A 25,824-nucleotide genomic window follows, 5' to 3' on the forward strand; every position below is an offset into this window, starting at 1 on the left:
GCAAAACACGGTGCGTTATTGTTCATGTATTACAGACGAGCGGCTGAGATACCGGGAGACCTTTTCCTGTTGGAGACCTGGACCACAACCCAGTGCCCAACTCCAGCTCCGTCCTGCCTCCCAACAGCCGGCTGTCGCGGTGTCTCTGAGGAGGCTCACCCCCTCTCGTAGGGGATGTGAAGAGGGACTGAATTGCCCCGATTTCTGTGCTGCCCTGGCTATTTCTACACAGCCCAGCAGTTTGCCAGGGAAGCGCGTGGAAAGGGTTACGGGTAAGTCCTTGGTCTGGCTGTGCCTCTATCAGCTACTCGAGGTGTAACGCACGGGGAAGCAGTGCCAGCAAAGCTCCCGTGGGAATTAATCTATCGATATCCATAGCTAATTGCAAGGTGGGCCTTTTCCTACAGTTCATCATCTCCTTTCAGGTACTGCATCATGCCGATTTGTTCATACTCTTCACGTACAATAGCGAAGGAAGCGGAAACCTAGAGGTGCGACGCAGAGGTCTCAGATAATGACCTTTAAAGTGATTTACATTTGTGAGATAATTTAGTGCTAGTGCAGAGATCAAAACGCTAAACCCAACTGCTGCCCAACAGTCAAACAGGCCAAGCAAACTTCATTGTTCAAGCTGAGAAGCCTGCAAAAAACAAATCTAAGCTGAGCAGAATAAATTAGAAGAAAATTATTGTCTTGATTCAAACTCAATTACATTAGTTTTTATCTTAGGTATGTCCTGGGAACACCTCCTGACATGACGCGTTATTACTAAGACAGAAAAGGATGTACTTAAAAAAAAATTCTTGCATTCTTATAGCTTCAATTAAAAGAATACAAGATGAAAGTTCACATAAAATGACCAATAATCCTTTGCATGTTTTATTTTGAAAACAAAGCAGTCCAAAAGGAAGATTTTTTTTAAATATTAAGACTGTATTCCATGCAGATAATCCATAGTAAATACATTGCATTAAAAGACAGTTAAAGTGCCTTTAGTCCCCCAAAATAGTCCAACTGTGCTGTAAATTCAAGTATGTGGAAAGTAGGCCTTTAGTTATTACGAGAATATTTTTTATAATCTGGGTCCTGCTCCCATTGGTGTCGAAAACGGGGGGGTTTACCCCCCAACTGCCGCAGGAGGAGAACCAACCTGGCGTTGGTCTCTGGTAAACCCTGCGCGGTGTTTTCCCAACTGCTGAACGCGGACGAGTGGCCAAGGAGCAGGTTCGTGGTGACGTTTTCTGCCCGATGACGGGCAGCTGCCTTAACGCCCGCGCCACACGCTCAGCAGCGGCCACCAACGGCCAGGGCACGCTGCTTGGAAAGACAACCGAGGAGCCGTTAGCCGTTGTTGATGTGTTTCGCACCCTCTTTTGACCAGCTGAGCAAGGGTCTGAGCACAGGTAACAGCCCCAGCCCCTTTTATAGCTATAAAATATACAGGTGGATATACACGTGCGTTATGCAGTCTGCTTTGAAGCGAGCCCGAATGCCGGGTTCATCAGAACCCAGAGGAAAGCCTCAGGATGTGGCTAGGGAAGCCACGTGATTACAAGCAAAAATCAAACTCTCTTTATTTCAGTCGCCACCATCACGTTCTTGCTTCGGCACTCGAGACTTAACAAGATTAACCGGCATCTTGAAGTCAGAGTTACACGAGAAAGGAGTATCGATCCCGATGCGATTGACTTGGTGCAGCCAGCATTACACTTGAGCCCAGACTCTCCAGTTCTCTTCAACATTAAAACAGCACTTGCTGATGGTAAAGACATTTTTCTTTCTTCTAGGCATCAGCAACATTACCCTTGGGCTTTCTGGAATTTAACAGACAACCTCTTCTCTTCCACTACAAAGCCACGTGCAAAGAATATTCAGAAAAGGTTGCTCCCTGCTGACTCATGAGCTTCCCAGATGTGAATGTCAAGAGTCCAGCGCTAAACCTCCCTCATGTCGAAAGGTAGGACAGAATACTTTTTTTTTTTCTCTCCACCTCGAGACACGGCATCTAAGCACCTTCTTCTCCAGGCTGGGCCGTGGGAGACGCTGGTGGAACCCAAACCTTCAGCTCAGAGCGCGCACATGACTATGGGCAGTCACTTCTCCACCTACTCTACCGCAGTGTCTCGGAGATGATGAATTGGAGCTGTTCACGCTCTACCTGACAGTACCCAAACCATATTCCTCAGTAGAAGGCAGACCAAACGTCTGTTGCACAGCTACAGAATAGCCTGCTTTGTTTTGTTTCTTTCCTTAAAGGAAAAAAAAAAAAGCCTTTTTTACTCCAGGCACTCAGAGCTTGGCCTCTCCCCTGAAATACAGGTATTTTATGTACCTCAGCCGCTTCTGTGCTACGGCACGTGGATGTTGTTTTTCTCCACCCGAGTATCCCATCCTCTTCTGAATCCTTCTAAGATCCTGGCTGCGGTAATGCAGCAGGGATTTATACAGCTCAAGCGCTCTCTATTTAAAGTCTGTTTTCTTTGAAATTTGCAGCATTTCAGAATTGTTGGATCTCACCTAGCAGTTCTAGGGGCTGTAGGGGAAAAGGAGTACCCAAAATCTTGCTGTTATTGTATATGGATGTTCAGAAAAACAGTAAAAACAAGGCCATTATTTGAAAAGAGTTAGATCTAGAGAAAATTCCTTACCAGCTCATAACCATTTCAAAGGGGATCAGATCCTGGGCAAAAACTAGCTGACAGCATCCCTTTGAATTCTTTCTACTTCAGGGAAATGGCAGGGGAAAACAACCTTCCAGTTGAAAGCTTTATTTGGGAATAAAGTTTATCTTCAAAACATGTCTAAAGAGAGACCGTCTGGGCTGTAGGAACCTGGCACGACGCAGTCTGACTTCCCCTGCTTGAGCATTTTGGTGCCTTGATGCCATAATAAGATGCAGCAAAAGTCTCCCTAGTGGCTATGTATGAGAAAGTATAATCTGGGGTCTAAATGCCACAAAGCATCCATATTTATCTTTAATGGCTATATAAATTCAGCAGATGAGAAGGAAAACATTAATTAGACAGACCCTGCCTTTGGCAGTAATCACCACCAGTGACAGCTGAACCAGCCAGTGGATAAAATATGCACGAAACATGATTATCAGAATAAATAACTGAGGATCGAGAGAAAATTAAAAAAGGAAAAAAGGGGAAAAAAAAAAAGCCCCATGCAACCAACACCTTTTTTGGTGGGGGAAATAAAACTGTACCTTACGCTGGACTTTGGACTCTCTCTTTTTGTTTTTTTTTTTAAATATACAAGCTTTCCTTCGTTTAGGGCCCCATCCCGCGGCTGGTGTCTGTGGCAGCGGGGTAGAGTATTTCTGCAGGTCAGTCTTGAATTCTGACTGCACAGAAGGAGTAGAAAACCCTGAGAGGTCTAGTGTCGAAGCCCTTAGTTAGGGTCAGATTCTGGAATCACGATATACGTGCAAATCCAGACCAGGGGCTTATCACGGACATCGTAACATTAAAAAAATAGAAAAAATTCCACTGACTTGAGTGGGCTCTAAAAACGATGACGTTAACAAGGTGATTTTTTAGATTTTTCAATGGTATCAAGGCAGGTATGCCTTTGTTTCTTATTTATGTGAAATGCCCGTGAATAAGCTGGGATTTACTTCAGGATTTAGCCCGTGGGAGGACACTGCTTTCGCTAGTGCTCTGTCCCCATCCTCTTCCATCAAAACCTCCTCTCTTCCTGCTGGATTAGTGGCCACGCCACAAGAATGTATTTTGAAGGAATCTAAGATATTTTTTTTAAACTGTCTCCTTTGGGGTAAGGGTCATAGTTTGTAATTTAGCAAAGTAATTAGGTGCCAAAAAGGGCATCAGAGCCGTTGGCTCACAAACATCTTGAAGGTGAATCCTCCGCAGGGTTTTTCCCTTAAAATAGGTCAGGTTTCCCTTTCTCCGGAGCAGGGGGTGGAAGCTGCTGCTTCGAAGGGAGGGGAGAGCAGGGGGCTGAAGCCATGGGTGGTGGAAGACCAACTGCAGGATGAAAAGACAAGGGCATGAGGCTTCTTGGCCACGAAGACAAAATTAAATGTTGCCCATCCCAAAAGGCGGTGAAGGAGAGAGTGGACAAAGGGACAGGGCTGGGGGAGAGGGGATGGGAGAGGGGAGGGGAGCCCTGGAGAGCCAACCTTACCTGGGCCACCACCAGCACCTACCCCAGCCTCTCACCGCAGAGGAGACGAGGCAACCAGCCCGACTTTCCTGAGTGCAGGCAGAGCCAATGTGCAGCAAAAATCTACCGTTTTGCTGTCTCCAAGAGCCTGCCGCCTGAGGCCACTGCGTATTTCGCCCGTCCCGAGATTTGCCCCCACTGTGCTGCCCCCGTTCGGCCTCCTGGTGGAGGAGGGAAGAGGTCAGCCACTCACAGCAGGGGGAAAAAACCCAACCACAAAACAAAAAAAAACCCCACGCCAAACCAAAACTTTGACTGCACTTTTTCCTCCCGCCACATCCAGGGCTTCGGTGCCGGGCTGCCGGCAGAGTCCGATGTCACAACCGACCGCTGCCGCTGCCGGCTCTGCCGTCCTGTGCGGAATCCGGGCGAGTCCCAGCCTCACATCGCCCCGACTCATTCTTTTCAAACGCTCCATTGGGTCTTTTTCCTCTACTTGCTCTTTCTTTTCCAAGAGGGGAAAGACTTTGCAATAGAATAACAGAAGACTCCAACACTTGAGACACGGGACGTTCGAGACGCGGGGGGAGAAGCGCTCAGCACTGTTCCGCTTCCACGAAGCCCTCCTTCTCCTGGCTGGCCGGCTCCACCTCCGAGTACGTTGCGTGGTTGGTGTGATTTCGGAATTTCATGGCAGGCCAGTGATGCGGCCTTCGCTGCGGACAGAAACAAAAGACCCATCAGAAGCTGTGACGGAGCCTTTCACGCCAAGCCTGCAGGGAAAGTGGCAGCTCGGCCCTGTCTTTGTGGAAGTTGGACTTTTTATTAATAAAAATAAATTTTAAAAAAAATGGCGTGATGCTTAAAACGGTTCATTACAGTGTGTCGATCTCACTGAGCTGACCCACTAACGAGGTTAAAGTGGGGAGCGGGGAGGAAACGGAAATTTTAAGCGAAATCTCACATCAGGCTCAGAACAAGGGTGGCCTGTGCAGCCGCGGACGGCCACGGGCTTCCCCTGCCACCGCGTCCACGTCGGCTCCGTGTCGCCTCTCTGGCTGCAAAACAGGGGCAGCCACATCGTCCCTTCTCAGCCGGGTGTAAATAAACGCATCAGACATCGCCGAGTGCTCAGGCACTAAACTGGCAGAGGCCGTGAAGATGGATTCTCTGACGCCTGTCTCTCCAAACAGGACAGATGGAGGACAGAGAAAGCGCTGGAGGCAAACGCCAGCGAGCGCTAAGGAACGGCTGAGGGGTAAGTGTCGCTCGCTCCCTCCGCAGCAGCTCCTTTGCCAGGATTCAGCCCACTTCTGACTGCCTCGGGATCCTACACCACGCGCTCTCCTGGCTTCGTGCAACAGATGGAGATTGTTGGACCCCCCTCGTCTTTCCGAGAATTAAAACCTTCCGTTTAGAGCCTTCGCACCACCGCTTACACGGTAGCTGATGGCATGACATCTATCAGTAAAGCCTGACAATTTTAGTCAACAAAAATCCAGCTGGGCGATTCAAAAAAGCAGCGAGCTGCGTTACGCCGCAGCTCCAGCCGAGCCCTCCGACCCGCCTGCGCGGCGACGGCTCGTGCGAGCGGGTGGAAGAGGCTAACGTTGTACGGGGAGGGGGGAAAAATGGCAATGTGTGAAAGGGAGCAAAATAAACCAGTGTGGGAGGGAGAGAGCCTAAGTTTAAAACATCATCAAGCTGGAGGTTGGGAGATTGAAACTCTGATATGAACCTGCCAAAGTTCCTCTCTCCTCTTCTCGTTGCTCCCTGCTCTTCTCTAGGTTTGTGTTGAGAGCTGAGGAAGAGAAAACCCGCCGGGGCTGAGGTTTTCCACTCACCTCGATGAAGAAGAGGGCAGCGTTGGAGGTGGGGTGGCTGTTGATGTAAATCCCGGCGAGGATGATAGCGGCGATGAGCAGCACGGCCAGGACGATGCCCACGATGGTACCCGTGTGAATGGGGGCGCCTGCTTTCTTGGCAGGAAGGCTGCTGCCCAGACCTGCAAAAAAAAAAAAAAAAAAAGGCTTCGGTTGAGTCTCGAAGGGTGCCGAGACCTCGGTGTAAGAAAGGCCAGACAAGGAAACCAAGGCAAGACCTTTCAGGGCTCTGCACGGACTGAGCGTTTAACCTGTTGCTGTCGGGCTCCACAAGAGGGGAAGGCGCCCCAGAGCCGTCTGAGCTCCAGCAGCCCTTTCGCGTGATGGCAGTGGCTGGTGTGAGAGGGGATTAAGCCACCACCAGGCAGTAACTCCCCGCCTCCGATCCATATTCTTTATAGATTGGCTGCTCGCGCTGGTGGAAAGCCATTAGCCAGATGCCGAGCGGGGGCCTCGGTGCGTCGTAACCCCGAGCCCCCGGCTCGCCCTCGCCCCTCGGCTGGGAATACGCCATTGCACGGCGCTACAGAGGGTGTACGTGGCGTATATTACCAGTGACATTGCCAGCCGTTTGGGGAGCAATTTGGCTGACACTGGGAAGATCGTGCATTTCAAAGGCCCCGTGTCTGCAGAGAAAAGGCATCCTGCACCCAGTTTAACTTCCCTGGGCTGCTCTCAGCTCAGAGGGATGGGCTGACGGTTCGTGTACGACCGCGGTTCTTGCAAACCTGACACTGGGCGAAGAGGGCTCCGGTTTTCCCCGTAGCCTGGAATTAGTAAGAGCGTCACAGCAACGGTTTGGTTCCCTGCCCTTGGGGCTGCTGGACAGACTGGGATTGAGAAAGGACTCACGGAACAGAGGTGAAAAAAGCAGAGCTGGGCACTTTTTTAAATTTGGATTTTACACTGCTCTTTGGGACAGCTGGGAAATGCAAAAAGAAAAAAAAAAAAAAGTAGAGGACTTTGTGTCTATGCAGAAACAGCAAAGAAAGGGAATTGCATGGAAAGAGAAAACTCATCGTCTCAGTTTGCGCAGCAGGACTAAGCGGGGGGAGCAGGCAGAGAGCACCGGGGTAACACAGAGCGGTCCCCGCTCTCGCTTTTCACCCCCTGAAGTGGTACCAGTCAGGGCAAGGACAACAGGAGCCTTATCTCGGTGGCATCCCTCCAGGGTGGGTTTCGCCTGCCCGCCCCGCCGACGGAGCCCAGCTCCCCGCTGCGTTTGATTTCACCGTAACGTGTTTTCACTTGGAACGAATGTGAGCCGGCGGAGAGAAGATTAAGGGCTTACCTTCGCTCCCTGCATACTGATTGAGCTTCGTATCGTCTAGAAGACAAACAAAAAGGCAAAAAAAAAATAAAGTTAGGAGCCTTTTACGATATTCTGCATGCTCCCCCACCCCGCCCCCGGCTTCCACCCCTCTGTAAGGGGGCGGCCGGCAGAGCCCATCTCTTGTGCAGCATTTACCCGGCCGGTGAGAGTTTTAAACCTCTGAGTTTGGTGGAAGTATGTGGCTTATGGGTTATTGTCTTCCTTCAGAAAGGCGGCACCTGGAGCACAACCATCTGAGGAACCTGGTGTATAAAAGCGTGCAAAGCAGGAGTGAATGCTGGCCGGGGCCGGGGGCCTCTGCTCAGACCTTGCATTCGCTGCAACACGCTGCTCAGCCATCCCCAAAAAAACCACGGGGATGTTACGCCATGGATGTCTCGCACGGGGGCCCGAAATCCAATTCCGTTCTTCGGCTCATTCTGGAACCACCAGGATAAAGTGTTGTACAAGGCTTTACATCCTGACGCTCACCGTCCTCGCGAGCCCAGCTCAAATCCTGGGCCAGAATTCCTACCCCTTGGCTTCCAGGTTTGCCAACAGGCGACCAGCCATTCGGCCGCGTTCCCGACCCCCTCGGTGAGCGGGGCCAGGAGCTGGGCTGGCCGGGGAGGACGCCGAGGGCGCGTCCCCTCCTTGGCTCCGCTCCTTCCTTCGCTGTGCTTTCTCCAGATAAAGTTCGCTGCCTGATGCAGCTGGCGGTTTGTTTCCTTCCAAGATTACAAATTAACTTCATGCTTGACTATGTCACAGAAAGCCTCTTGTGTTTTTTCCAAGAACCGGCGATGAGTTGGAAAATAATCTCAGTGGTGGTGTTACACTCCCCCTTCCTTTAATTGCTCCTTTCAAAGTCAACTCTGCCAGCCCGGCGCTCCGTTCCTCCCCCCCGACTCCTTCCCATCGCTGAAGGACAATTACTAATGTTCCTTTCTAGTTCTTCTAATTAGCAGTTTGCGTTAGGGACTATTAAGCAGCAAAATTGCAGTGATACCTGCCGCTAGGACGGGAGGAGCCAGCCCTGCGTTAATAGGATCATCAAGCTTTAGGACGTGGGTGCCTGGAGGGGAACCGGGGTCCTTGCATGGAGCTTCCCTACGCTGGAAGGAGCAGCATTCCCGAGCAGAGGGCAACCACGAGCCCATGCCGGCAGCCCGGGGTCACCAGCTGGGACCAGGCACGTAAAAGCGTGAGCCCCTATATACAGCATTAACCTCTGGTATGATGCTGGGGGGGGGGGGATGTCTGTCCACCAGGGACTAAGTTGCTCGTTGACCTTCGCAAACGCGTAAAAGGGCTGCGATGCACCTGGAAGAACTCTTCCCAGCAGAGGGTTTCACCTCTCGCTCCGAGTCCCACCTCTAGGGCCGCCCTTCCTTCCCCTCCCCACCGCCCCGTGCTGCGAAGACGGGGTTGTTATTGTGGTTCTCCAGGGAAGGCATTGGCTTTGTGAGGCTTCGGAGTGACAGACCTCCCCAGGGCTGAGCGCCGAGGACGGGGTGTCCCTGCCGCAGCCGCTCACCCCACCCGGCCCTACCTTCTGTAGTGAGGCTGTCGACGAAGAGCGAGGACGTGGAGGTGGTGACATTCCCACCCAGCAGCGAGAAAGAGCTGTCAGGAGGGGCCGAATAGTGGTCGCCTTCAGCTAAATCCTCACAGGTCTTCTCCTCGGACTGGAAAGAAAACGAAGAACCGTCACTTTTCCTGCTCTCCTCCAGCAAGAGTGCCAGGGAGCCAGCGGTGAGGACCGGGGCTTCCCAGGCTCAGGGCTGCCCAGCCCTTGGGGTTCAAACCCTGGAGTGGGAGCAGGGGACACGGTCCAGGAGTGCCAGGAGAAGTGTTGGCGGGGGGGGGGAAGTGACCTGGAGGCTGGAGAAGAGAAGGAAAAGTTTGGGAACCACTTAAGTAGGACAAATGACAATGATGTGGCAAGGTCCTACAGCCTGACCTTCTTGCATCGCTGGATGACCTTATATAGGTCCTGTCACCTCCTTTTCCCTCACTCGACCCTTTTGGTTAACAGGGAACAAAGCTGAGTTTTCCGTGGGGAAAAAAAACAACAACAACAAAAAAAAAACCCAACCAAAAAAAAAAACCCAAGCAGAAACAGATGTTCCATTAGAGCTGATCTTTCTGAGACAAAGAAAGTAGTTCATCCAATGTGGAGAGAATTGTGCTAACAAGGGCAAAAAAATAATCACAAGGGCTAATTTCTTCATGCTTGAGAGTGAGTAAGAGTCATGCTTCAGAAGGTGAAGAAAAAAACATCCCAGCGTTCTCAGATTGCACCGCTTGGTAACGTGCGGAGGTCCCTGCATCGTTCCTGACCATCGGCACCGACCAGCCCAGAAACAAGACACCAGCAAGGCAGAGACGGGCAACGCCGGATTAGCTGGACCACCTTTTAACTATTCCCCCAGAGACATCCTCGGTGAGGCGTATCGGAGGTCCTGCTGTCACGGGGAAGGGATAGCCAAAGGGATACTCAGCCTGTTCCGGAACGGCACGCGCCAAGTGGAGCCGAGAGTGAATTTTTTGAGCTGGGCTACGTTTTTCCTGCAGTTCGGCATCTTTCCTGGCAGAGGACCCAAGAGAAGGGCTCCTTCTCTCGGTCTCACCTTCTGGGCACAGCCGTAGGACAGCCACTCCTCGCGGTATCGGTCGAAGCCGCTGGAACATCTGCGGAGAAAAGCGGCGTGAACCCGCGGCAGGTGAATTCCCGAGGGACGCAACAACGATAACGCTCGTTTGCCCACTCTGGCTGGGCACCGCTCATGGTCAGAGAATCACACGGAATGACAGCACGGCTCGCTAAGCTGCCCGAGAGCCCCGGGTGCTGCCCCGACGGGCGCTGTGTGCACACGCTTGGACAAACAAGCATCTGAGGGCTGGAAAGGTTGGTCTCCAAAGACATGGGGTTTCCAGTACAGCTGTGCTGGAAGGACCCAAATGTTCCTCCTCGCAGAGGAGGAAAAGGGTCAGCACCGCTTCTCCAAGGGAAACGGAGAAGCAGAGAAATAGGAAAAAAATATATAGACTGAGTTTGAATTTCCATTCCCTGGACTCTGTGCCAGGGCAAGGCTGCGATCTCCACGAGGGTTGGTTTTTGTTTTGTTTTGTTTTTTTTCCAGCAACATCTGCACAGGAAAAACACATTAAAGAGATTATAAACTGCATCAGGAAAACACCAGCTAGAGAAATCCCTACAGAAACGGAGGGAACGAAATAGCACTCTGACCTTTGGGAAGTCTCTGGGGATACCAAAATGTGAATCAGGGGGTTCAGCTCACACAAGCACTAATTTACCCAAACTACCAACCAGTAAAAGAGGAGAAGCCACAAAGAACTTTGGGTCCTGCCCAGTCTCTGAGATCGCTGCTTGAAGCACGGTTCCCGGAACGGTTACGGGCTCAGCAAAAGCGAAAATACAGACTCCGCTGCCCAGAAGAGAGCGAAGAGGAGTCGGGTCAAATCACGGCGCTGGACTCAGGGCGTTAAGTTCAAACCCTGGAGGTCACCCGACCAGCTGCCCTGGGAAAGATCGCGTCGGCTCTGCAAAACCAACCCGGTTGGAAGGCAGCGGGACGGCGGTGGGCCTGCTCTAGCTTGCCGTTTCCACCACGCTTGCCGTTTGTGCCGCCCGTTTGTAAGCTAAGCTCTTCAGGCCCGAGCTGCCGACGCGCAGATGTGGCTGGGGGAAGCGCGGCTTTTAGCCCACGCGTTCGAGAATTCACCGTACTATAAATGACAAGAGCAAACATCAGCACCAGCGACTTGGATTTTTGGAAGACGGGGTTTGCAAACCCCGTGAATTTGGAGTAAGCAGAACGATGAAGTTCTTGAACCCCGGGCTTTCAGCCCAAACACGAGCCAGACTAAACCACTGCATCCTGGGCTTGGGTTTGCTACCAAAGCCCACATCTGGTTTCCCGCATCTCTCTCAGCTGCGAGAACATCGTATTCTCTGATCTGAAGCCACTGCTGAGCAACTGTCATCGAAAAATGATGTTCCCCTGGCTCGGGTTGTATCCCAGCCCACTGAAAGGTGGTGAATCAACGCTGATTTATGGGGTCGCTTTGCTGATGCCTCGGGATCTTTCCCCGTCCCAGCTGCCCTGCTCGTACCTTGCCGAATTTGCTGCGTGTAAGGAAAGGGTGGAACGGACACAAGCCACGTGTGCTGGCAGCCCAGAAACCCCCCCGGCACCCCAGGCTGCATCCCCAGCAGCGTGGGCAGCGGGGCGAGGGGGGGGATTCTGCCCCTCTGGGGAGACCCCCCTGCGGTGCTGCCTCCAGCTCTGGGGCACCAACAGCAGAAGGACACGGAGCTGTTGGAGCGGGGCCAGAGGAGGCCCCGGAGATGCTGGGAGGGCTGGAGCCCCTCTGCTGTGGGGACAGGCTGAGAGAGCTGGGGGGGTTCAGCCTGGAGAAGAGAAGGCTCCGGGGAGACCTTGGAGCCCCTTCCAGTCCCTAAAGGGGCTCCAGGAAAGCTGGGGAGGGACTCTGGAGCAGGGAGGGGAGCCGTGGGACGAGGGGGAAGGGTTTTAAACTGAAAGAGGGGAGATTTAGATGAGATATTAGGAAGAAATTCTTTGCTGTGGGGGCGGTGAGCCCCAGGTTGCCCAGAGAAGTGGGAGATGCCCCATCCCTGGAAACATCCCAGGCCAGGTTGGAGGGGGCTTTGAGCGACCTGGTCTGGTTGGAGATGTCCCTGCCCGTGGCCGGGGATGGGACTCGATGGCCTTTAAAGGTCCCTTCCCACCCAAACCATCTGTGATTCTAAGCCTTGGGCGTAGGGAGAGCGGGGCTACAGGCAGGAGGATGAAGGTGGGCTGCGGGCGATGCCGGGGGGAGCTCTGGCGGGAGGCAGCAGGGGACGGGGCGGGCAGCGAGGCGTTGCTGGGACAGCCGGGCATCCCCCGGCACGGCCGTCCCCGTGCCGCCTCTGAGGATCTGTGTTACTGGGTCCTCTCCCCTGCCGCCAGCTCTAAATAAATATTTCAGCAAAATCTCATTAATCCCTCTCACGCTCTGCGTCGTGCTGCTGGAGAGCACGGAGCAGGATGGCTGCGTGGCTGGCACTGCAGCGCGGCCAGCCCCCCCAGATCCTCCATTTACCCCCCAAAAAAGCAGCGAGTGCCCCCCACCCTTGCCATGTCTCATCCCGGGGAGGGGGTGATGAGTATCACCAGCTCTCAGACCGACCCGCCGGCCTTCAGACACCAGCGTGTCCCAGCCGCCCTGCCCCGCGCTTCCCTTCCGCCTGAAATCACAGCCTAAGTCAGGAAAAGTTCCCCCCACGTTTAATCTCACTGACAAAAAAAAAGGTGAGTCTCGCTTCTGGTCTCAACTCGTTCCAGCTGCTGCGTCGGAACATCTTGGACCGAGAAGCCCAGCCTCGGGAAACGTCTCCTTTCAACGGCTTGTAACCGGAGATCGGATCACCCCTTAACCATGGCTATGAGACTATGAGAGCAGCACCCTCACTAAACCAAAAAGCAACAACAACAACAACAACAAAAAACACCAACAAAAAAACCCACACACAAAAAAAGAAAATAATAATAAAAAAGCAGCAACACTGATCCAGGCATTGGACCTGGCGCTGCGCTTGCTCTCCCAGCTACAGAAGCATTAGCAAGAGCAGAGGTGGGAAGGGAACGCGTGGCCGGTACCTCTGCAGGACGTGGCACCAGCTGCAGTTGAAGGTCAGCTCCGAGGACACACACACTTCACAGCTCTGGTGCTGGAGACACGCTGCGAAAGAGAGAGGAGAGCGGTACCAGCACCTGCGTGGGCAGCGGGCGCGCGTGCCGGTGGCACCGGCAGAACCAGAGCACCGAGAGAGGTGTCTCCAACCCGACCTCTCTCTGCTATGGACCTGCGGCACCTTCCCAGCGGGAGCGGACTCCCAGCCCCCCCACAAATGTCTCCCCGCTCTGTTTAGCTGGGAATTAAAACACATCTCAGACTTATGCCATTTCTTATAGTACGGAGGGTCTCGCAGAAGGAAGGAAGCCACGCAAACGGTTTAACCCTCTCTTGCTGTGTCCGTACAAAGTAGCTCTGCAAGAATATCTCCACGCCGGAGAGGACTGGCTGCCCGGGGAGTACCACCACGCGCTTGTCATCCCGTCTAGAAAAGACGGCCAGGAGGGCTTCTCTGCACAAAAAGGCAAGGAAACCGGCAGTTTTAAGAAGCCCCCAGGGAGTCCCTGCCAGCCCGCAATGGGCCGAGAGCGGAGCCGGCGCTGGGCAACTCCAACGCCAGTGGTCCACGTCCTGCATCGGTGCACAGGACCCCGCGAGGCAGCAGCATCCCCGTCCCAGCCGGGGGCCTGGCACCCCTCCGTCCCGCCCCGCGCTCCCCATCCGCGGCTCCTCCAGCCACGGGCTCCCTCTTCCCCCCCTCGCACTGCGGCAAACCCGCCACCGCCGCTGCCCCGGCCCCTTCTCTGCTGCCCTCCCGTCCTCATCTCCTCCATCCTCCCGTCCGGAGCTTCTCCCGAGCTCCCTGCCACGTGGAGGCAGCGAGCGAGCAAGGAGCTCTGGAGAAGAGGCAGAGGCTAACCCACTTCATCCACTTCTGACCTGAATAAGGCTAAAAATTAAACCCCCAGAAGAAAATGTGGAGTCTAGTTCTGTGGCTCCCCTCAAGATATTGCTCTCAGCTACCCTGGCTGCTGGGGAAAAAGAAAATACCACGTCTTAAGGAGAAAAAATAGAATTATTGCAGGATGCTTATTTATGATCTGCTTTGCAGTAGCCCTGCCTGCTGTTAAAATTGTCATAAAATACCCTGGGGAGACCGTTTAAATGCATAACCTTGGTATCTTCGTGACAGATTTACTCTCCGCTCTGTATTTACGGACCGCATGACGACTTTTCCCTCGCGCGCATGTGTCCTTGGAGCCCAACACTAAAAATGTATCTCTCTAACAGGATCCTCAAGAAATTTCATCTGAGTGTGGAGGCGGAGAAAATGTCTTGTAGACAGACCCGAAGTGAACCAGCGTCCAGCCAAATTAGCTGCAGCTTATGGAGCAAAGAGAAGGAGCTTCAGCGGCCGGAGGGGTGGGAAATGCTGTTGGTGCAGGAAATAAGGAATCAAAGTATCGGGGCGAGGGGGGATCCAAGGGGGAGGAACAAACTGGGGAAGGTGTAATTGCCTGCAGGTCCCTCCTTTATCAGCTCCTCCCCTGCCAGCTGGGCTTTGCTGCATCCCAGGCACCCGGCTTGGGCTACGGAGCAGCCAGGCTGGCACGCACGAGGGGTTTGCTGGTGGCCGAGGTTGACTCTGAGCCGATAAATCACCCCGGCGGGGCTGTACGTACGAGACGTGCAGCGACAGCCACGCACAGACCTTCTCCCAAAGGCGGAATGACCGACTGGGGGTCCCCAGAGCCGGGGCGAGCTGCGCCCTGGCCGAGAGCCCACCCTCCCTCCAGGGCTCCGGTGGATCCCAGCCCTCGGGTGATGGGGGGCAGCCACGCACCCTTCCACGTGGAACCCGCCTTGGCTTCCCCCTTGGGCTGTAAACAGGAGGCTTTTGGAGTTACTGGGTGAAACCACGGGAGGGAAACACGCTCCGGGGCACCACACCGGCCCGTCCGACTTACTGGGCAGCGGGGTGAACTCCACGGCTGACATGTTGGTGATCTTGCTGGTGTCCAGCTCCACGCGATGGTACTCGTAGATGGTCCGACGGCGGGACTCTGAAACGCGGAGCCTTGGCTTTAGACTGGCCCCCGCGAAGGGGCTTAACCCTACGCGTGCGCGGGGAAAGCTCGTGGGGCGGCTGCTGCTGCCCCCCCAGCTGAAAGGCAAAGGTGGCCCCAGGTCTTGGGGTGGTTCCCGCGGGAGAGGGCAGTGTACGGCGGGTGCCAGGCTGGAGAAGCAAGGCGGGAGGCGCCGGGAGGGAGGAGGGGTGTCGGGGCACAGAGCTCCTCTTCCCTCTGTTGCGAGGAGGAGCCCGGAGTTCTCTCTGTCCCCCTCTCCCCGACCGGAGGCTCCCGAGATGGCCGTGCTCCCGTCCTGCACCGCTCCAAACAAACACGGCGCCGCACAACACATTGCTCGCCAGTGACTCACGGGGCTGCGAGCCTCCCCCGTGCTCAGCGCTCGCCCGCAGCTCCCGCTCCGCCGCCGCCTTTTGGGGGGAAGCCTCCTCCTTCCCCCTGGCCCCTCACGCCTTGCCCCCTTTTCCTTCTCTTTCCCCTTCATCCCGGGGCGGGGGGGGGGGGGGCTATCCCGGATTCGGGCTTCTCCCAGATTTTCTCCCAGCGTCTGCCACTAATTCACGCGGTGACACCAGCCAAGATGCTTCTCTGGCATCACGCTTATCTGCGAGGATAATCGAACCTCTCCTTCCAGCACGGCCACGGCTCCTCGCAGCCCTGCTCCGCGCTCGGAGACCAGCGGATGAGCAGGACAACATGCCCCCCCGCTCCTACCCCCTCCTCTCCTTCCCTTCAAGCCTTGTTTCTTTACCTCCTTAGGGTTTTTTTCGCGCCCAGTTCTTGCATTTCTTCTCCCCTGGGAGCCCCGGGGCAGGCAGGAGGTGCAGGCAGGGGGTGCAGGCAGGGGGTGCAGGCAGGGGGTGCAGGCAGGGCTCAGCACGCCCCTGGGGATGGAGGGGACCAGCCGGGCGAGGGACGGGCTGCCAGGGCGGGGAGGGGAGGCACCATCCAGCCCGGCCGAGGTTTTAACACAAACTGTTGTAACCGGGTAATAAACGAGGGCCAGATGGCAGGCGCCATAAATACCACGGAAAAGCAACGGCGCCGGGCGCAGCGCGGGGAGGCAGGGGCGAGGTTGGGCTCCCCCATGGCAAGAGGGGGCGGGAGAGGCTGGAAGGGCCTTTTTGGGAGCTCACCCCATGCCTGCAGCTCACGGCACGCGTGGAATAAGCATGGGGACACGTTTGCGGCCGTGCCCACCTCCTGCCAACGCGGGTGCAGACCCCAGCCCTGCCCGCAGCACCCGCGCCATGCTGCGCACCCGCAGCGGTGTGGTTGTGGGCTCCCTTGAACCCCCCCACCTGCAGGAACGAGACACCCAGCACCCCCCCCCCCCAAGCCTCTCGTCCATCTGCAGTCTCGTTTGCCACCGTTCTTCCCCTCCTCCTCATCAGCTGGGAATCAGGGAAGCGATGGCTTGGCTGCTCTCAGCGAGTCTGAACGCGCTGGGCGAGGAACACGAAGCCCTTCGCCGGCAGCTCATCGCCAAAGGCCCACAGCGATCGTGGGCTGGGGCCACCCCCACCCGCGGGACCACCCGGAGCACCAAGGCTGTGTGATGGCCATGGCCATGGCGAGATGCACCCCGAGAGAGAGACACCCCACGGGAGATGCACCCCAAGAGGGATGCTCCTGGGGATGTGGGACATGAGGAGCATCCACTCAGCCGAGCCCCACACGCCTCCTCACCCTCCCGTGCTCCCTGCCGTGAATCCACGCAGCGCATCCTCATGTCTTGAAGTGCCCAAAGACGAGGACGTCTCGTCCCTGGCCTCCCCGCCTGCCCCCTCTCCCCACCGCGATGCCGGGGGAGCCTTGGCATCCCCGCGGGACCAGCTGCTGCCCTGCCCCAGTGGCCGCCTCCCCCCCGTTCCTCGAGTGCAGCAACTCACCAGGCACATCGGGAGATGGGTTGAGGATCATGAAGGCGTCGGAGAGGCCGGCTTTCACGGGGTGCTGGGTGGCACTGATCTGTAGGACCGGCACGGGGATCTGCACCGGGGAGGAACAGTTCTAACATCAAACCTCCTCCCAGACCCACAGGGATCCCCCCGCAGGGACCCTCCTGCCGCGCTTTCCGCAGGAGGAACCTCCCTCACCTCCTTGTACCCAAAGACGATTCTGCCGGTGCTGTGCAGGGCCGCCTGGAAGGTGAAGCTGCCCATGTCCTCCTTCCCCTGCAGATAGACCTTGTCCCACTGCACCACAAAAACCGTGCCTGGGGGGAGAGACCAGAGCGCATCAGTCATAGAATCATAATCACAGAATGGTTTGGGTTGGAAGGGACCTTAAAGGCCACCCCGTCCCACCCCCTGCCCCGGGCAGGGACACCTCCCACCAGCCCAGGTTGCTCCAAGCCTCGTCCAACCTGGCCTTGAACCCCTCCAGGGACGGGGCAGCCACAACTTCTCTGGGCAACCTGTTCCACTGCCCTCACATCTCAACAGCCTGCCCGGTCCTCTTCCCCCGCTGAAGCTCCAAGCCACCTCATCCCCCAGGCTCCAGCACATCCCTCCGCGCAGACCCACCAAGGAGCCCCCGCCAAACATCCCACTTGGCCTTACCCGACCGCCCCCCCCGGCGCTGAGCAGCCCCTGCTGCCCTGGGCTCCCCTTCCCCGCGCCCTCCCCCTCCTCCAGCCCCTCGGTGTGCCCCAGAGAGCCGAGCTCTGCCCAGTGGCACGAGGAAGGAGCGGGCAGCTGGGCTGCACATTCGGCAGCGCCGGGGCTCACCCGGGGACCGGCCGGAGCAGGGCTCACCGTTATCCAAGTACTGGACGGTGGAGTTGCGGGAGTAGCTGGGGTTGAAGTTGGCCATGAGGGGAGCGACGTACTGCGTGGCCGTGAGCATCCGGTGGATGACGTCCCCCATGAAGATAAAACCTGAGGGAGCAGAGGAGGGTGAAGCAGCCCACGCTCCCCTCCACTCCCCCGGGATGCTCCCTCCCTCTTTTCTGACCTCCCATCACCCTGCCCTGGCTCCCCCATCCCTTTTTTCACCCCCAGCATCCCCTCCTGGCTTGCTCCCGAGCCTGCGGGACCCCCCTGCATCCCCTCAACTGCTGCAGAAACCGAGGCGCCAGCAGCATCCGACTGCCCGAGCACCAGCCCCGGGGCAGGGTGAGACTTGGGGCAGAGGGAGAAGGCTGGGAGGGCTGCAGCCCCTTCTCCCTCTGAGCTCCCCGGGCTCTGGGACGCGGGGTGAGGTTAGAGCCTGCACCAGAGTCGCATCCAGCCCTTCCGCCGCGGGAATGCCGACCGAGCATCCCCGTCCCATCCCGACTCACCGCCCGTCGCTATCGTGACCTGCCGCAGGAGGTGGCCGTAGAAGGGGAAGTCAAAGGAGAGGACGATTCTCTGCGGGAGGGAGATGGGGTGAGAACCGCGCTCAGCCCTTGGGAAAACGCCTCAAAAAACGCCGTGGGAAAACTTGGGAGACGGGGCTGCGCCCACGGCTCTGCCCTGGCGCAGAGCAGGGCCCTGGGGCTGGGGCATGGCGGGGTGGGAGAGGGATGGGGTCCCTTCTGCCCGGCAGGACCAGCCCCGGAGGAGCCCAAACGCTTCCCAAGCCTCGGTCTCCACCCGGCCGTCATGGGGACGTGGAGGGGCTGCTGTTGCCCCAGTGCCACCATTGGGAAATCCCTGCTGGGAGAGGACACCCGGGGGACACCCCAGGCTGCAGAACAGCCCCCCCGCCCCCGGCTCACCGAGGCCTGACGGTGCGTGTTGGAGAGGATCCCATGGATCTTCACTTGGCTCCTGTTGGCTGCTGCCATGTCGACCCACAGCCCCCTCAGATGGGCGTCCCCCGGCCCGTAGATCCGCGACACGTAGTAGCTGTGGTTGTCCTCCTGCAGCCAGGGGCGGGGGGGGGGGACGGGGGGACACAGGACAGCGTTACCCACCTTGTTCCGTGGAGATGCAAACCCCCAGGCACGGCTCAGAGCAGCCGGGACCCCATCTCAGCGCAAAGCAGCCATAAAACCAGCACGGAAAAAACCCGCGGGAAGCCAGCAAAGGATGCCGAGCGGTCGGAGAAGGTGGAGGGAAGACCCCCAGCCGCGGAGTGCGCGCAGGTCGGAGGGGCTGGCCAGAGGCAGGCGTGACTGGCGGGAGACGGCAGCGCAGCAGATGGAGCCTTCCCGGGAAGAAAATATCCCTTTCTCCAGCCGGGGGCTGGAAGTTCCAGCTAAAGTGACCCCCCCAGAAGCGAAGCAAACAACGGGAGACGTGGAAGCCCAGAGGAAACGATGAACCTCGGCAGAGGCGGCTCGGGGAAGACGGCCGAGCGGCTGCTGCCAGCCCAGGGGACGGGGGACGTCGCGGTGGAGTGGGGCTGTGCGGGGACACGGGTGACATCCCCGGAGCGTGGGACGGGTTTTGGCTCTGTGTGAGCGACCTGATCCCCCCTCGCTATTCTCACCCGGAGGAAGGAGAGGGACCCTGGGCAACCCCCCCTCAGCCTTCCCCAGCCACCAGCAGCCCCTCAGGCTCCCCAAGCCCCCTCTCCCCGGCACGCCGGAGCGCGGACCACGCTCTGCCGAGACCCACCTCGGACTGGTCGGGGACCTGGGGAGGGATGCACATCCCCGCCGAGGACCGGCACACGCGGCTCTGTGGCAGAGCAGGCGGTTTCCCGTGCCCCCGCCACACCGAGCCTCGCCGACGGGCTGCGGCGGGCGGCCGGGACCCAGCTGGGAGCCATCGCCTGCCGGGGCAGTGGTGGCGGGGGGCCAGGAAACATCTTAATTTTCCTCGGGAAAGCAAAGCTCCGCTGCTCCACGCCAGCGCCTGGCGTGCCGCCACGCTCGCCGCTCGTCCCCGTCTGCTGCGCGTCTGCCCCTCACCCCGCTCTGACCCCCGCACGCCCCCCTCGCCCCCAGCATCGTCCCCCCCGAGACCCTGGCTGTCCCCGGGACCCGCTCCCAGACCCGCTCCCTGCATCCGAACCCGAGCGCCGGAGGCAGGGAAGGAACCGTCAGCCCAGGATTTAATGGGTTGGAGGGGGTAAAAAAGCAAAAGCGAAGCCCCCCCCCCCCCCGCCTCCCGGCCCCGGCTTTGAACAGCCCCGGAGAGCTGCTGCGGGAGGCGTAAGGAATAAAATGCTGTTAGAAAAATCCTTTAACGTGTAATTTTTTTCTGCTTCAGCAAAGTTCAGGGAGAGCCGCTGCGCTCCTCTGCCTCCGGTGGAAGCCCTGACTCCGGGGAAAGCTGTCCCAGCTCTTCCCTACGGCAATTCCAGCCCCTTCTGCTCAGAGGGACGGATGCACAGTCCTCCCTTTGCTACGGATGGGGAAACTGAGGCACAGGGAAGGCTGTGCCGGTACCTGCTGCATCCCAGCACACACCTCCCCAGGCAAAGGCTTTGGAAGCCCCCCTGGGAGACGGGGACAGGCCACCGCTGGGGGACAAATGACAAAACTTCCCATGCCCTCGTCCTCCTCATGCCTTCCCAACGCGTTCCAAATAAGCCAGGAGGGAAATAAGCAGGGCCGGGAGCGTGGAGGAGCTGGCTGCCGAGCTCCTGACCTCATCGCTGACTCATTAGGATGTCCTAATCCGTCACCTTGCTTTGGTTACAGCAGGAATTGAGAGAGGGGAGGTTTGGGACACACAAATAAACGGGGAGCGCAGCCACCGTGGGGCAGAGCTCGGGGAGGGACGGCGGCGCTGCCCTGCGTCGCCCCCCTTTGGACATCCTTTGGGTCCAGCGCTGCCCCTCCGCACCCCAAACCTGGAATATTTTGGATGGGAGAGGGGGGAACACCCCCCCACACACACCCCGGGCTGTCACCTCCCGAGGCAGGATCACACCTTCTGCGGGTCGGACCCGCCGAGACGCAGTGACACGCGGAGGAGCAGCGTCCCTGACCTCGAAGGCGGCCCCGCTCCTGCAGAGGGGGGGGGGGGAGAAACGCTCTGAGCCCCCCCGCCAGCACCGAGCCCCAGGAAATTGCTGCCTTTTCCTCCGGGGAACCACAAGCACCATCACACCCTCCCTGTGGTTTCCCGGCATCTCTGAATGCCGTGGTGGCCATTGGTGGTTTTGGGCTGGTTTTGGGGTTTGTTTTTTTTTTTTTTTTTTTTTTTTTTTTTTTTAACACTTCCACATCAGGGACTTTCCTGGCCTCTGGCCCCTCGCCGTCCCCAGTGGTCAACAAACAAGGCCAAGCTGGAGCTCGAGCGGAGTGGGAACAGCCCCAGCTCTTTCTCCCCTGCTAATTCCGCCGAATCCACAACCAGCTGCCGGCAAAAACGCCAGGACAAGTCACCGCGGCCGGCACAACCTCCTCCGGAGACCGGCCACGGCCACGGCCATGCATACCCCCCTCCCATCCCAGAGATCTCGGAGCCGGGCAAACTCCCCCAGCTGCCGAGGGACCCATGGCCCCGCCACAAATAACCAGGAGCTAATTGAGGGCGGGTAATTAGGCACAGCCGGGATGCAAGAACCCAGGGAGACGTCCCAGGAGGTGACACTGCTGCTACACGAGTTCGTTAGCAGCGGCGCAGGCTGTCGCCTTCCCCAGCCGGAGACCACCACCCCCCCCCAGGTCCCGCGCAGCCCCCTCAGCCCCGATAACCTCGGCAGCATCGTCCCGCGCACACGTGGCACCGCGGCAAGCGAAGCATCCCCGGTGTCTCAGCCCAGGGATGGCCCTGGGACGCAGCAGGGCTGGCGGGCAGGGATGGCCGCGGGGCTCGGAGCCATCCCCGGGGCACGGTCGCCTCCACGCTGGGCTGTAATTACCCTCCGGGCTGCCGGGATCCGGCCCCACACATTAAATCAGAGCCAGAGTCTCCTCCAGCTCCCTGCCCAGCCTGGAAATAGCTCTCGGCGGTCAGGCGCCGGCCGGACCCCACCCGGGGCAGGCAGAGGGCAGCTGGTGGCAGCGGCGGGGACCCCCACTCACCACGATCCGCGTCTCGTTGGCCGGCAGCGTGTCGATGGCCAGGCTGCCCCCCACCAGGTCCTGGCTGATGCGGGTCCCCTCGGTCCCCGGCGAGGTCTCCCGAGGTCTCCGCCGCCCTTGGCTTGCTGCTGGGCTCCCAGGGGAGTGTCCTGGGGGGGGGCACGGGGATGGGTCAGCGGGGTCCCACGCTGGGAGGGCACCCGCCTGTGGGCCGGGATCAGCCCTCTCCCCCAGCAAGGCAGCTCCTGCTTAGGTGACACGAGTTTGGGGGGGGTCTCAGCCCTGATAAGCATCATCACCATGATGATGGAGATGCAGGGATCGGGGTCAGGGATGGCTACAGGACGCAGGACGGGTGACAGACACCCATGGCCAGGGGAGGAGAGCTGCGATGGAGGGGTGAAAGGAGGCAAAACACCTACAACCCCCCCCAGCTCGGCTCACACCCCGCGCACGCCACTGCAAGGCCACAAGGATGGGGAAGATGCGGCTTCAGCAACGGGGCACCAACGTGGCCACGTCCTCCATGTCCCCGGCCATCGGTCCCCTCCTTTGGGCTGGTTTGGGGTCCAGGTGCCAGGGCAGACTCCAAGCATCCATCTCCAAAAGAGACGTGTCCCGTGTCCCCTCCTGCCGCGTCTCTCCCTGCCTGGCTCCGGCCCTGGGAGCGAACGGAGGCCGGAAACACAGCACAGCGTTGTGGGGGGGAAGGGGGGGGGGGTGAAAAAGCCGTTTGGGACCAAATCTGCAGAGATTCATGAGCTTTCCCGGCAGCTCGGCACAGGCGGAGGCGGGCGGACGGCACACGCTCGCCCACGGGCAGGGACAGAGCCAGGACGTCTGTCCCCAGCGAGCGGGACAGAAAAAACAGCCGGCGGGGCCTCAGGCGGCTCCCCTCGCCCCTGGGAGAGGGCTCCCATCATCGCCCCTGGGGAGAGGCAGCTAATTACTGCCTAACGAGCTCCTGCTCCCCTCCCGAGCTGTCCCGTGGGGCTGGTTTCTGTTCCCAGGGCCTCCAGGAGGGGAAACTGAGGCAGGGGGGAGCCGGGCTGAGCCGGTGGGATGTACCCCCCTGCCGAGGGAGGGGGCAAGGGGCTCTGCAGCTAGGGGGCACACTCGCCTGCCATGGGGGCACTGGGGGGGTCTCAGCCCCTCCGATGCTGCTGGGAGGTCTGCGGTGCCCCAGGTGTCCCCTAGGCAGGGCTTGAACGAGCCCCCCCCACAGAGGATCTGGCATCCTCCCCCCCGCCAAAATCTCCTGCACCCACAGACAAGCCAGCACCAGCCACGCCACGGGGTGTCACGGGTGGGGGAATCCCGGGTGGGGGCACCCACAGCCCCCCTCTGCCCATGGCTGCCCCGCACGGCTTGGGTGGGGGGGGGGGGAGGGGGTCCGGGCACCCCACGGTGCCAGAGCCGTCGCCGTGGAGATGAACGGGAAGCGGGGAGGGGGACCCCAGGGCAGGTCCCACGCCGCGGGGGGCTGCTGGGGGGGCAGCCGGGTGTGGGGGGGGGGCAGCGCGACACGCACCTGTGTGCCCGGGATGGGGGGGGAGCATGAGGACACCCCCAAAGCACAGGGAGGCACGCAGGGGGTCCGGGCGAGACGCGGGACCCCCCGCAACCACCGGCGGGGCCCGGGCGGACGTACCGACCCCCAGGCCCCCCCTCACCCACCCCCCCCCGGACCCCCACTCCCGGAGCTCTCCCGCCGCCCCCCGGCCCCCCTACCTGCGCCCAGAGCCCCGCGCAGGAGGCAGAGCAGGATCAGGCCCCCCCAGCGCATGGTGGGGGGGGGCGGGGGGCCCCGCTCGGCCCCGGCTGTGCTGGGGGGGGGGTCAGCGCCCCGCCATGGGCCGGCACCCCCGGGGAGCGGCGCACGGAGCCGGAGCGGGAGCGGGAGCCGGGGCCCGGGCGGAGCCGGGGGTGGGGCCGGGGGTGGGGCCGGGGGGTGGGGCCGAGCCCCCCCACCACCACACCCCCCCCCCCAGCAATACCGGGGGGACACCAGCGCGGCTGGGGGTACCACCGCCCGGTCCCCGCTGCCGGCAGCCCGGGCTCGGTGACCCTGCATCGGGCTGGGGGAGGGTTTGGGGGGGTTTGGCTGGGGGGGTTTGCTGGCTGAGCCGCCCCCCCAAACTCACCGAGCCCCCCCCAGCCCCGGGAGGGTGGGGGTACATGGCCCCCCCCCCACCAAAAGCCATGGCGTGGCCGTGCATGGCCCCGCAGGCTGCCCGCTGCCGGAGGGGCTGCACGGCAATCGCAGCCGCCGGGTTTGGGGGTTCCCCCCCTCGCCCCCCCGGGGTCCTCCCCCCTCCCCCTCGCCCCCCCCCGGGGTCCCCCCCCCCCCGCGATAAACCCTCAGGGGACGCGTCTCCGCGGCACAAACCTTCATCATCCTTCCATTCCTCCGGTTTGTCCCTTCGCGGGAGGAGCACTGGTTACTGGGGGGGCTGGGGGTCCTGGGGTGGGGTGGGGGCACAGGGCGGGGGGCACAACGCGGGGGTCCAGCCGGCCCCGCGGAGCCCCGGGAGCAGCCCGACGCCCCCGCCCGCTGCTCGCCCAGGTTGGCTACTGGCCACGGCGTGATTTGGGCAGCGTTTTGGGGGGGTTCAGGTGCACCCCAGCCCCGAATACCCGGGAGGGGGCTCAGCCACGGGGGGGGAGGGGCGGGGCACTCTGGGGGCCGGGGCAGGAGGAGGGTGCAAACACCAGCAGAGATGCATCCCGTGCCCAGGGCCTGGGGAGCGATGCCGCCCCCCCCCCAGCCCTGCGCCCTAGCCTGCAGCTGAACCCGGAGGGGGGGCGGGACCAACGTGGGGGCCCGCGACCCTTTGGCCGCTTGAAATCGGGGAAGCTGGGGGCGGGGGGACACCGCTTTTTTGAGAGGGGGGACAAGGACATCCATCCTTCTGCAAGAGAAAGCTCCCGGCGGGGACACCGGAGGCTGCGGGGAGCAGCGGGGAGCAGCGACCCCCCCTTGCTGCCGCGGGGGCTGGGGAGCAAATAAACGGGGTGAAAAAAAGAGGGGAACCCACCCAAAAAAAGACCCAAGCAAGCAATGGGGGGAAAAAAAAAAACAAAAACAAGGGGGCACCCGGATTTGAACCGGGGACCTCTTGATCTGCAGTCAAATGCTCTACCACTGAGCTATACCCCCGCTGCTCCAACAAGCACGGCCGGTGGCTACAAGGCCAGCGAGCGCCGCGGTCGGGCTGTGTCACCCTCGTGGCTGCAGTGCGTACACACACACACACACACACACACACACACGCACCCCCATCTCTTCTGCCCCGCACAGCGCACACTCACAATGTCCCCCCCCACTGCCTGCAAAGGCGGGGGCGCACAAAGGCAAGATCCAGCCCCCACACCCATCCCCGGCTGAGGCCGAGGATGGGGGGGGGGACACGGCTCCAGCAGCCCCCAAACCCATCTGCAGAGCGCAGGATGGGGCCAAACCGGGAGTTTTCTGCACAGCCAGGCGGCCCTGCACCCCACCGCAGGGCTGGGGGAGCGCATGGCCATCCCCCCCCCCCCGCCGAGAGCTGCCAGGGCTGGGGGGGCCCCGGGGGTTTGGGGGAGCAGAGCGGCTGTGTGGGCCCCCCGTGGCGCTGGGGGGGATTAGCCGGAGATGGCAGCGTGGGGGCAAGCACCCAGCGGGAGACGGATGGGGGGAGCAGCCGCGATTGCGACCGGGGAGCAAGGTCAATATTTGCTCCCTAAGCCGCTGGGCAAACGCGGGGCGAGCGGGGGCGGCGTGCGGGGACGGATCCCCGCGGCCTGGCCCAGGCACCGGCACCACCTGGACCACGGGGAGAAAGGAGGTTT

General features: G+C 59.6%; 1 protein-coding gene and 1 non-coding gene across 4 annotated transcripts; both read right to left on the reverse strand.

The window, feature by feature from the left end:
- Positions 1-840: 840 nt before the first annotated feature.
- PLXDC1 (plexin domain containing 1) lies at positions 841-25,231 on the reverse strand. 3 transcript variants are annotated; one of them, XR_012584146.1, is made up of 15 exons: positions 23,725-23,904; positions 21,994-22,142; positions 18,787-18,930; positions 18,367-18,436; positions 17,840-17,962; positions 17,180-17,298; positions 16,973-17,072; positions 14,961-15,056; positions 13,017-13,098; positions 9,960-10,020; positions 8,879-9,014; positions 7,306-7,341; positions 5,976-6,136; positions 2,333-4,847; positions 841-2,249 (listed from the first exon to the last, which is right to left on the reverse strand). XR_012584146.1 is itself a non-coding variant. In XM_074561939.1 (14 exons), the coding sequence occupies exons 3-14, from the start codon at positions 18,853-18,855 to the stop codon at positions 4,728-4,730; spliced, it is 1,173 nt and encodes a 390-aa protein (XP_074418040.1). In that variant the 5' UTR covers positions 18,856-18,930; positions 21,994-22,142; positions 24,383-25,231; the 3' UTR covers positions 841-4,727. The 3 variants fall into 3 exon arrangements, 2 of the variants coding, with proteins under 2 accessions (XP_074418040.1, XP_074418039.1); XM_074561939.1 differs by lacking the exon at positions 23,725-23,904 and adding an exon at positions 24,383-25,231 and having other exon boundaries at positions 841-4,847; XM_074561938.1 differs by having other exon boundaries at positions 841-4,847.
- TRNAC-GCA (transfer RNA cysteine (anticodon GCA)) lies at positions 25,082-25,153 on the reverse strand. Its single transcript has one exon. It is a non-coding gene; the product is annotated as a tRNA-Cys (tRNA).
- Positions 25,232-25,824: the final 593 nt, after the last annotated feature.

This window comes from Larus michahellis, chromosome 18, assembly GCF_964199755.1.
Source record: "Larus michahellis chromosome 18, bLarMic1.1, whole genome shotgun sequence".
Classification (NCBI taxonomy): Eukaryota; Metazoa; Chordata; class Aves; order Charadriiformes; family Laridae; genus Larus; species Larus michahellis.